Source organism: Schistocerca americana, chromosome 3 (assembly GCF_021461395.2).
Source record: "Schistocerca americana isolate TAMUIC-IGC-003095 chromosome 3, iqSchAmer2.1, whole genome shotgun sequence".
Lineage (NCBI taxonomy): Eukaryota > Metazoa > Arthropoda > Insecta > Orthoptera > Acrididae > Schistocerca > Schistocerca americana.
The window spans coordinates 349,548,986-349,561,065 of NC_060121.1; the positions used below are offsets into that span (position 1 = coordinate 349,548,986).

The window sequence follows — 12,080 nt, forward strand, 5'->3', positions numbered from 1 at the left end:
ATTAATCAAGCCTCAGTAATTATGATAATGTTCCCTTTACATTCTGGAATTGTTACTTGTAGAGGAACAAATGAGCACTTTGTTGCAGACTGGATGCATCCAACTTTCTTCTTATGACAATGACAACTTTTAAGATGATGATGATGCATTATTCTAATCAACTCACGAAGAAGAGATTTGAACTAGACAAGTTTATGGTTAGCACACTGGGCGTACAATGGGGAGAAGTAGGGCTGGAATCTCTTATCAGCCCATCCACATTAAAGTAGTCCTTCATTTCCCTAAATCAATGAATGTGAATGTTGCATGGCTGATTTCCTTCCTTGTCCTCCTTTTACCTAAGGCTGAGATTCAATGAAAGTGACTACATTGTCCATGGGAAATTAAAGGTTAAATCTTCGTTTCTTCAATATGGTTCAGAATATCATCCCGAATGGCCACAAAACTCAACAGTTTTTGCACTTGTGGAATATGTGTCGAATAGAAAGCGAAATTTGTGATTGGAATGAGGATTTATTGGTAGAGAGGAAACATCATGTTAATTTGGACGGAGAGATTTTGACAGATTGAGAAGTCCAGAATGAGATTTTCACTCTGCAGCGGAGTGTGCGCTGATATGAAACTTCCTGGCAGATTAAAACTGTGTGCCCGACCGAGACTCGAACTCGGGACCTTTGCCTTTCGCGGGCAAGTGCTCTACCAACTGAGCTACCGAAGCATGACTCACGCCCGGTACTCACAGCTGCAAGGTTCGCAGGAGAGCTTCTGTAAAGTTTGGCAGGTAGGAGACGAGATACTGGCAGAAGTAAAGCTGTGAATACCGGGCGTGAGTCGTGCTTCGGTAGCTCAGTTGGTAGAGCACTTGCCCGCGAAACGGAAAGGTCCCGAGTTCGAGTCTCGGTCGGGCACACAGTTTTAATCTGCCAGGAAGTTTCATATCAGCGCACACTCCGCTGCAGAGTGAAAATCTCATTCTGGAAACATCCCCCAGGCTGTGGCTAAGCCATGTCTCCGTTATATCCTTTCTTTCAGGAGTGCCAGTTCTGCAAGGTTCGCAGGAGAGCTTCTGTAAAGTTTGGAAGGTAGGAGACGAGATACTGGCAGAAGTAAAGCTGTGAGTACCGGGCGTGAGTCGTGCTTCGGTAGCTCAGTTGGTAGAGCACTTGCCCGCAAAAGGCAAAGGTCCCGAGTTCGAGTCTCGGTCGGGCACACAGTTTTAATCTGCCAGGAAGTTTCAGATTGAGAAGTGGCTTCAGGTGTGCCCCCGGGTAGTGTGTTCAGATATTTGCTGCTCATATTGTATATTAATGACCTAGCAGATGATGTGAATAATAACCTCAGGTTTTGTACAGATGATGCAGTTATCTATAACAAAGTCCTGTCTGAAAGAAGATGCATAAATATTCTTACAAGATTTCACAGTGGTGCAAGTATTTGCAGCTTGCTTTAACTGTTCCGAAATGTAAAATTGTTCACTCCACAAAATGAAAAATGTACTATTGTATGACTACAATATCATTTAGTCTCGACTGAAATAGATCAACTCGCACAAATAAATGGGTGTAACACTTTGTAAGGATATGAAATGAGACATTCACGTAGTTCAGTCGTATGTAATGCAGGTGACAGATTTCAGTTCGTTGGTAGAATACTAGGGAAATGCAATCGGTGTACAAAGGAGGATTACTTACAAAGCACTCGTGTGGCCCATCCTAGAAGATAGTTGAAGTTTGTGGGTGCTGTACCAGAAATGACTTAGATGGGACAATGAACATACAGAGAAAGGCAGCATAAATGCTCAAAGTTTGTTTAACACATGTGACAGAGTTGGAGAAGCCAAAGAAATTGTACTTATAGGTGCTTGAAAACACACACACACACACACACACACACACACACATATTTAAGGACTCACTCTTTCTGTACTCACTATGTGAAGAGATTTTTTGGTGAATTTTGCACAGCATACAAACCGTACGTACAGGTGTATGAAACTCTATACTTTATTTAAATTATGAAAAAAATGAATGAGCTGTTACATTTTAAACTTCAGTTTCAGGAAAAATTCAAATTTCATAGTTAATTATCTCAATTTTTACCACAGTTTTTAATAGGTATGAAAAATTCTAGTTTCATACACCTGTAAGTATGGTTTGTATGTTGTGCAAAATTCATCAACGAATCTCTCTTACTTATGAATAGAAGTGTACCTTTAGCAACAAATGCAGTCAATAGTAAGTGAAAAAATGACGAAATTTCACATGTAAAAAAAATTATTTTGTTATGTTTTTGAACTTCCACTGCTATGAGTGTGAATCCTGAATCCTTCCTGGTCATGCTGACAAAGTTTTATGAATTTATTTTTAAAGGTATAGACAGTGGAAATTAAAAAGTCCTGTTAAGAAAGAATGCTTGTGCAGTTAATAACCTGGAAAGAGGACACTGCTCTATTGGGAAGCAAAGTAGGAAATAAGCAAGATGTGAACAACTTATTTCATGCTGATGATTGAGTAATCATTCAAGAAAGTGAAGATGGCCTGCAAAAGTGTAAAAGTGACATCTCTTGAGGTCTACATATAACTTAAAGATTACGACAATTAAACTTAAGGTATTTGCTACTCTTCTGAGAAAATTGGTGCTATAAAAAATATGCCTCAAGGGTAAAAGACTGGAGCAAGTATTTGTCCAGTACTCAACTGGGTCATTCCATTGGAAATAATCATATGGAGATTGCATCATGGTTACAGATTTTAATGAAATTGGCACAATTAATACCTGCACTAAAGTAAGTTCATATCTCAGGTATTGAAATGTGAAACCCCTGTGGGGCTGCTAGCTCCTCTCAAGGTTACAATTTTGGCTGTTTCTTTCAAAAAAACGTGCCACCATGTGTGACCTCCTAGCACTTGTACTAAATCAGATACAGCCAAAAGATTGGTCTCATTTGAAAGGTAACACCTCTCCCTTGTAGGAGAAAGCAATAACGTGTTGCAATGGTTCATGATTCGGAAGTAATACATTAAGAAACAACTACACAAGTTATCTCATTTTTGCACGTTTCCAATATTTTTTTTTCTCGTGTGTAAATGATAGTACTGAAACAATATTTGGTGTGTGTAGAGAGGTGATAAGGCTGAAATCATAAAACAAATTTGGTTGTGTTAATTGCATGCACACACTGACTTTTTGGATTTTGAAAATTTCGAACTGTCAAAAATCACTATTTGGGACCTACCCAAATGCAGTGTGTCAAGGTCACAGCATGCCATAAATTGCTTCATTATGTACCTTGTATCTAAGTTTAATTACCCACAAAATATCTTTGTTACTCCCATTCATCATAAGTCATTTAACAATGTTCTAGTACTGATACACCATATATTATACCAGGCATGAGCCTATGAGTGGACGTTAAAAATGTGAAAGTCATGACAGTGACTAGTTTCAATAAAATCCGAAGGCTCTGAAATTACATGTATAGAACAGAAACATTCTGCAACTCTTCTTTCCCTTTCGTTTATCACCACCATCTTAGAGAAATTTCGCTTGTGAATGGTAGTGGTAAACAGTAGGTTATCAAGTTGGCAATGATTTTACACCATTATTGACAAACAGTTCATTGTTTCAATGATTGCCCACAGTTATTGACAAACAGTTCATTATTTAGCATGTTTTCAGCAGCATAACCAGAAAATGTGGAAACTAGTAGGCATTGCCAAGTTCTTCTTCATTAATTTATTTTTTTACAATAACAACTCTCCCATCTGTCACTAAAATCATGCACTGGTTTTTGATAGTAGAGAAAGACTTCCATTTCATTGAGTCATGCTCAAGATCTACTGAATTCTGCAAGTTATGTTTTAATTCAAAATGTTTTTTCATACATAAACACTGGGATGGGTGGCACATGCTACTTGTGATGGATGGGACAATTTGTAGTTTTCTCAAGTGTCCAAAGTACATTATTGACATTAAGTTAAATTCAACATTAAATTTTTCACTCTGTTTAATTTTTATGGTGTTAATCCAGAACTATTAGTCAAAACTGCAGACAAAAATAATGGTGACTTACTGAAATTGCCCATTAATCTTGTCTATCAAATAACAAATGTTTGAGTTCTGGCTAAAGAAATAAAGGATTTAAATTAAACATTGTATTTCGATTTCCTTAACTCCAAATGTCCCATCCATCACTTGTGGAAAGTCTGATATATGTAATAAAAATTTATTGTTTCTATGTACAGGCAGCACCCTAACACACCATCTGTAATTTTTTCACATATTATTGTAGGCAATGGTGCTTACCTAGCATATTCTGTACATGTGCCGCTGGCTTGGAGTTTCTTTGCAAAGTGTAACATTTTTTGGACTTTGGTAAATGTGTGTTTTTAAATTTTTCAGATAAATTTAACACTGTATGGTAGTGTGCAGGATGTGGTGACTTCATCTTGGAGCTGCATTAGCACACCAACTTCTATTCCCCAGTTAATAAATATGTCAGACTGACTTGACGTTTCTCAGATGTGGATTTGGGTGACAGGCATATTTTATGCTTACAACTGTGTTTGTTGTTGTACGTTCACATAATACAAGTCGTATTAGCCACTGAAAATTAGATACTTGTGGCAAATGTCAAAACAGAAAAAAAGTTATTTTTTTATTTGCCTGCTACTCTGTTCCATAATTTCTTCCATTCCACAGTCTAATTTCTCTTTGCCACCATGAAGAAAACCATATTTTTGAATACAACAGACTATGCTACACCATCTAATTAAATATTAACTATGTATGGTGTGGCTGACAATTTGTCACCGCCACTTTTGTAATGCTTCCTAGGATTGAGAGCTAATTTACATTAACTAAATATGTTAGTTACAGATAATGAAAAAGGGCCATACTGGTTGCACACTTTTACTTGTGCCTCTGAGTGGAGGACGCTGGGAGCAGAAGCTTGTGATCAACTCGCAGCACATTGGCTGCTGAAACAAGCTCCCTCTTCTCCTCCGAGAGCAGCCAGCTTATATTGTATAAAAGAAACAAATATGTAATGGATTAATGCGTCACAGAAGTGGCACGAAAGATGGTGGTGAAATGCTAGAAGGACCAGGTAGAGCCTCTTCGCTCTTTTCTGCAAATAGTATTATCAATCACTGTGCACCACTTCACGCACAGATCAACACTATATTCACAATGGTTGCTTATTGTTATGGTGCACTGAACTGTTACATAACTAAGGTTCATAACGAGTGTAAACGATCCAGAATAGCACACTCATCCAACTTCCACCAATCGCAGAAAGGCCAAAGAAAAGTGTGTGATCAGTATTTTGAGATTACTTAAATGAATACACTTAAGTGCAGTATTTGAAACCAATCAAAATAAAGGATGTTCACTTTAATGGGTGTTGTAACTGTTGCATACAGAACTTTGGCAAATGGGTGTATGGTACCCTAAACTACACCTTACTTCCAAGGAAACACTTCACAGCAGTGCTTAAACAAACTTATTATTCAACCGTTATTCAGAGTTAGCCCATCACCAGTCCCGTGCCAGTGCTTTCCAATTTCTGTATCCTATTCTCTGTAGTTCTTATGTGTGATTCAGACTATTTCATTAAATCATATGAATGTAAATAACACTTTTTATTCCTTGATTATGGGCAACTGTTGAATATCAGTTAGATAATAAATAATTTGAGATGAAGCATCATTATTTGGCAAAATACTTTTACTACATTCTGGCCTCCCATATATTTACACATTAAGATAATGCATATCATTCAAAGTCAAAAGCTATTTACTTCATTATTGGCTTTCACATTTGTCTTTACAGAGTGTTTTACAAAGCAAAGGAAAAATTCGAATTTTCAAACTTGGTGGTGAGGAGTCTGCACTTGTGGCAATTTTTACTGAAGATCTGAAGAAACACGTGTTGAAATGGTGTGCTGAAAAACCAATAATCACACGTTTTTTGAATGATGTTTTACCGGAAATTGATGATGTGAGCATTGATAAGAGTGTACTTCAAAAAAAGTTCACTCTTTCAGAGCATGATATAAGGTTGGTAAGCGTGATACAGAAAGCAAATAAACATCCATATGTGTGTAGATGCTGAAACTTATGTTTTTCATGAGACTCTTATTTTTCTTTGTCTATCTTTACAAAGTCTAGTTACATTTTGAAATTATAGCAGATAAAAATACTAGCTTTCGGGATCAGGGATCATTTGGAAAAAGAGGAAAGAGCTGGAGGAAACTACTCTAGTCAGGAATTAATTAGGAAAGTCAAAATGTAATTGGGTGAAATGAATTTTGAACCTGTGGTTAAAAAAGTGTTTTTTTCCAATCTTTGATTGATAGAGGTTATTAATGTGTCATAGCATTCTTTTAGTTCAGTGTGGAAAAAGTCAGTTATGAGCAACAACTCTCAAACCATACTTTTTGATCTTCTTTACGAGAAAACCACAAACTGCACAATCAAATGCTTTTGATATGTTGCAGAAAATATCAGTTGGCGGTATGGTGTCTTTAAATTTTGTATCCACTGATTCTTGAATTAGAAAAATGGCATTTTGAAATCCAGTTTGAGGCATATTCCTATTGTTCCATGTCTCTACAATATGTTGTGGACCTTCGCCTCTCAGATGAATTTCCATCAGGTATGTCGCATGCTAGTGCTTTCAGATTTCTGTATTCCATTCTCTGTATGCTGTCAACTCTGTCCACCTTGTTTTTGCATTGCTGTTCCCCCTTTGCCCTCTGGGATTTCCAGTTAGTATCTTCTCTGCTACTTCTGTATCAACCATCAGTACCACTTGCCTTGCCCTCTGCATTCATGTGGACTTTGCTGTTTAGCAATACATCCTCTTCATAATATTGTCAATCACCATATAGCAGAGACGTTGAATCACAGACAGACACAATAAAAAGTAAGCTATCAGCCAAAATGTGTTCTTCTGAATTAAAGAGCATGTACACACACATTCACACAAACACAATTCGTACACACATGACCATTGTCTCTGGCTTCCGAGACCAGACCGGCAGTCATTCTGTTGTGCCTTTCTGCAACTCAGTGTCTCCACTATATGATGAGTAGCTATCTATCCTTTCATAAAATTGTCATTCTATCCTGGATTTTCCATTGTTTGACTTGACTGCTTTTTTGATACATGGCTCATTACGCATGGTATAAAGTGCATTCTTATATTGTCTTTTCCACTTATCTCCTTTGCAGCTGGAGTCAATTATTCTGCAGAGTACCTCTCAAACGTGTTCGTTGCTATCCCATACTGTTAGCAGCCAAGTTTCTGAGGCCTATGTGAGCATTATTCTTATGAGGAGTTTATAGAGATTTAGTGGTGCAAAATAAGAGCCTTGAAGAAAATAGTTATATTAGAGCAAAATAAGCTCTATTGGCTGCCTCTAGCTGTTTAATTTTGGAGGAGGTATCATAGTAGGTAATGGCCAATTTCATGCGTTTAAACTCCTTGACATTCTCAGATTCACAACCAGATAAAGCTATTGACTTCAGCATGTTTCCTGTGTCTACTCATTTGCAAGCTGTAAATTTAGTCTTTAACTCATTGTCAGTTCCATGTCTTTAGCAGCCTGTTTAACACAATAAATGTTTCTGGCATTACCATCTGAAATCTTCTGACTAAGTTTGTATTAGTAGTGTAGACTAATATATGCACTGTTTTGTGGATGATTGTCTCCCTGGCCAGCAAGTTAGCATCTTGTATTATATGTTCCAGTGCTGCGTTAAAAAGAAAGGAACCCACTATGACCTTTCCTTGGTGTTACATCATAGTGAATATCCAGTGGCTCTGCTAATTCTCATAGAACCCTGAATCTGCTATTTGGAGTGCTTATTGTCATCCTCAACATTTTCAACAGCTTCTCAGATATTCCCATTTCTCTCAGGGCAGTATATAATTTATTCTTATCCACACTGTCATATGCATCTTTAAAGTCAACAAATAGGTGGTGTGTACCAATTCCAGATTCAGTTGTTTTTTTTTGTAAGATTTCTCTCAAGGTGAAAGAAACTGCTCCACCATTTGCTTTCCTGGGAAAAATCCATGTTGGTATAGGAATGTTTCTGTCTGGATGATCAGGCGGAGGCAGTAAAATGGGCTTAGTGAGTACATTATACTCCATGTTTAGGAGTGTTATTCATCAATAGTTTGCACACTCCATTTGATCTCCGTTATTGTAGAGAGTGCACGTAATACCTCCCTTCACTTCTCAGATCAACATCAGTATTTTTAAGAGGAACTGTTCCAGTTTCTGACTACCCTGTTTTAGTAATTCTGCAGGGATTGCAGCTGTTCCAGCTACCTTGTTATTTGGTCATTTGAACGAAGTTCTTACTTTTCCAACTATTGGAGGGACCAGATTCCTTCCATTTGCTGCTGCTTGTTCAGTTCATAGGAACTCCTTGTGTCATCAGTACTTGAGCCATTGTTAACAGATCCTTTCTCTTAGCATATGATGAAACCACTTTCACCCTTGGCTAGGCTACTATTAGAGTTTCATTCTGAAGCCATAGCCACACCATTTAACACTGTCAGTCATTCTCTTTTCTTTTCTTGGTGAAATCTACTTCAGTTCTCCTTTTCTCTTCATAATCTTGCTTTATTCTTCCCATACAGTTGCTTTGTAATGTCTTCTTGTATGCCTTATTCTATTCTTTAGTTTCTGCCTTTCATTCAGCATCGAACCATGGGTTTCTCATGTGTCTAAATTCTATTCCCAGTGCTTCATGTTCTGCAGCTTCAATTACCATCTTAATCATTTCCCACATTTCTTGAATACTGTTGTGCTCCTTTTCTCCCTTCAGTGCCTCTGTTAGTACTTCTTGGTGTCATTTCTTAATTTCAGGTGCCTTAGGGCAGCTGCGCATGGTTTGTTGCAAATACTTTTGGTGTATTAGATATACTTGTTTTAATGCTGGCCCATACCAGATAGTGATCTGAGTCAATTTTTGGGCTCCTGAATCTTCTCACATATCAAGCTGGTCTGATCTGTGTAGTATCTATCAACATATTGTCTATGTGGTTCACTATGTTGCATCAGGGGATTTCCCTGTCTCTTTGTGGATGTTTTTATGTGGGAACTGTATGAAAACAACAAACATATTATGAGATGCTGCAATTGAAATTAATCTGATTCTGTTATCATTGTTGTGTGTTAACTGTGTGGGCCGGTTGTTGGTCTGAATATCTGTTCTCCCTCCACATGGGCAATGAAATGTCCAGCTACTATTTTATCAGGGTTGGGTAGTAATATATTCTTTCAGGAAGTTCATAGAATAGATTTTTTTCTGAACCTGAGCAATAATTATACTGTAATCAAAAAATCCCCCTTGATCCTTAAAACTGACAGTTTTAGACTTCCACTTGTAAAACAAGTGGAAGTCCAATTCATGTACTTCCGTGGAGCCATTATAAAATAAGATTGCTTCTCATATCTGTGGCTTCCATTCTCAGTGCAGCATATTTCTTGGAGGGCTATAATTCCAGTCTTAAGTTTCTTTAGTTTATCCAGCAATATTTTTAAGGCATCCAGACTGCACAAAGACTAGTGTCCCATGTTCCTATAGAAACATCTGCTTTATACTTTTTCTTTTTTTCTTTCCATATTTTGTTATCCTGTAATCTGTCCTTTTTCTTGCTAGGTCTCCTTCCAATCATCTGCCCTGCTTCTTTTCATTGTAGTATTGTGTCATTTTGGTATTTGCAGTTACTGTTTGTAAAAGTGTGTTGATCAGCTCCCTGTCAGCTGAACCAGGATTTGTTCTTCAGGTTTACTTCCCCATGCAGTTTAGCTTCGGTTTGCCTGGAGACACCTTTTTTCCTGTTATGTGGAACACATTTTGTCTGGCTTCCACACTGAGGTCTGAAGGGATTGTGTGGCCCTACTGGTAGCTATGATACCGATTCCATCTAGCAACTTCAGTTAGCCCAGTATTTCTCTTAGATTATTGTCTGGTGCACCAATTTACAGTTATTTCAAATGTGCAAGTGGTTTTACCAAGCAGAAACCACATTGCCATACTTGTCCCTTACTCATTTGTCTGTGGTATTGAATATGTTTGTTGGAGCTGTGCCAGTACCTCAGTTCTCTTTCTCTCTCTGTCTGTCTGTCTGTGTGTGTGTGGGGGGGGGGGCTAGAATTGTGTGGTTAAATTTTATTATTATTGTTATTGGAAAGTTATACTTTTTGATGTTTTGTCGCATATTAGTCAGTCAATGATAGTGTACGACAGCAATGTAATTTTTTCAGATTAATTTTCTGTAATATATCACTACAAATTCCAGTGTCTGTGATAGATGTGCTACCTTCCAATAATTATTATTGTTTAAGGTCTAAGGGAGAATTGTTTACAGAATCTCATGAAACAAAGTTTACATCATAAAAGTTAATTTCAGTTAAATATATACTGTGGAAAAAATTAAAGGGTCACATTTTTGAAACCCAGTCATTTTCCTCCACTGCAGTGCACAAATTTGAAATGTGGCTCAAAAGTGGCTACAGCCTTCCTCCATTATAATGCAAAAGCATGGTACCCTGGAATGTAACCATCCAGCTCAGCAAATCTTCGAATGGGTAGGTGTTGCCACATGCAAAAGAAGACCACAACTCAGAAGTTCATGTGAAGTGGGTTAAAGATGTCATATTGGCATCAAATTTAACCACAATTTTGGCCAAAGCACCATGGGAAGGCCATCACAGCCCCCCCACCCACATCTCACCCCTTCTCGTGATGCCTTTATGATGGAGGTCAGAACCGCAACACCCAGCGTTGAAATTGCCCACTTTTCTTATGGGTGGACAAGAAAAACGTTTTAGCTATACCACCTCTCAGAATAGAGGTGGAAAGGCCTCAGGAGGTGAGATAAAAGAGGGTCAATGAAAGGACCTCTTCTCTTGGTTTGTTCCCCTTAGGGGCTCAGCATTTGTTTGCTGACTCTGGGCTTGGCGACCCCGTGGGTTCCTGAGCTGGGGACCATCAGCACTCTGCCACCATAAGCTCTGGGCAGCAGTGGAATGTTGTGTGTTTTGGAGAAAGGGAGTCTTGACTTCACCGCCTGGACTGCTAGGAAGATACACACCTCGATATTAAAAAAAAATTTAAAAAAAAATCTTAAGGTGCGCTACATGCTGATGATGTGAATGGTTGTTGAGGTAAAACAGTCTCTAGTGGGCAACCTCTGGGGCACCTGCCGCCCCCAGTTGTGTGAAGCTTGCTCAGTCATGTAGGGCTCTGCCTGGGTAAATGGTTGTTTCCCTATCGTCTCATGGGATCCCTGTGGAATGGTCTCATCAAACTACTACTCCTGACAGGCTGGGTGTACTGTCAGGTAGTACCTACATATGCTCATCAAAGAGAACTCGCTTGGTCAGTTCTCCCAAAAAGAAGTCTCAGAATCATAGTAACAGGGCATTAGTGTGCCATAACACTTTCATTGTAATCAAGCAAACTGGATGAACTTCTAAGAAGGTATCCCCTTTCTATATTCACAAGGCATTGGAAGGTATTGCTGGGTCTCTTAAAAAGTGTCAAACGACTGTGTAATGGAACACTTCTAGTTGAAACTGCTAATTCACCCCAAATATCTAAGCTGCTGGGATGTAAGGCCTTATTTGACTACCCAGTCGAGTCTGAGTCACATAACACCCTTAACTTCAATAAGGGTGTGGTTACCTGCTCCAAACTAATGCAGGTGGACCCCATGGAGTTACGTGAAGAATGGAAAAATATGGGCATCGTGAAAGTGCACAAGTATATGAGGAGTGTCAATGGCAAATTGGAAAAATCAGCAACATTTATTCTAATGTTTAGTACTCCGGAAAGGCAAAGGTCCCGAGTTTGAGTCTCGGTCGGGCACACAGTTTTAATCTACCAGGAAGTTTCATATCAGCGCACACTCCGCTGCAGAGTGAAAATCTCATTCTGGAAACTCCGGAATTACCTGATCATATCCTTGTAGGCTATATCCGTCTTAAGGTTCGCCTGTTTGTTCATAACCCAGTGTGATGCTACAAATGTCAAAGATTTGGCCATACCACTATG

General features: G+C 38.5%; 1 protein-coding gene and 1 non-coding gene across 2 annotated transcripts in view; both read left to right on the forward strand.

The window, feature by feature from the left end:
- The window catches only part of LOC124607512 (serine/threonine-protein kinase 19-like), a 45,398-nt gene that overhangs the window by 10,328 nt on the left and 22,990 nt on the right, over positions 1-12,080 (forward strand). The window contains exon 2 of the mRNA XM_047139903.1: positions 5,833-6,059. Within this exon, the coding sequence (XP_046995859.1) occupies positions 5,833-6,059 (227 nt within the window). The remainder of the gene's footprint in view (positions 1-5,832; positions 6,060-12,080) is intronic.
- Trnal-caa lies at positions 1,136-1,210 on the forward strand. The gene has a single exon. It is a non-coding gene; the product is annotated as a tRNA-Leu (tRNA).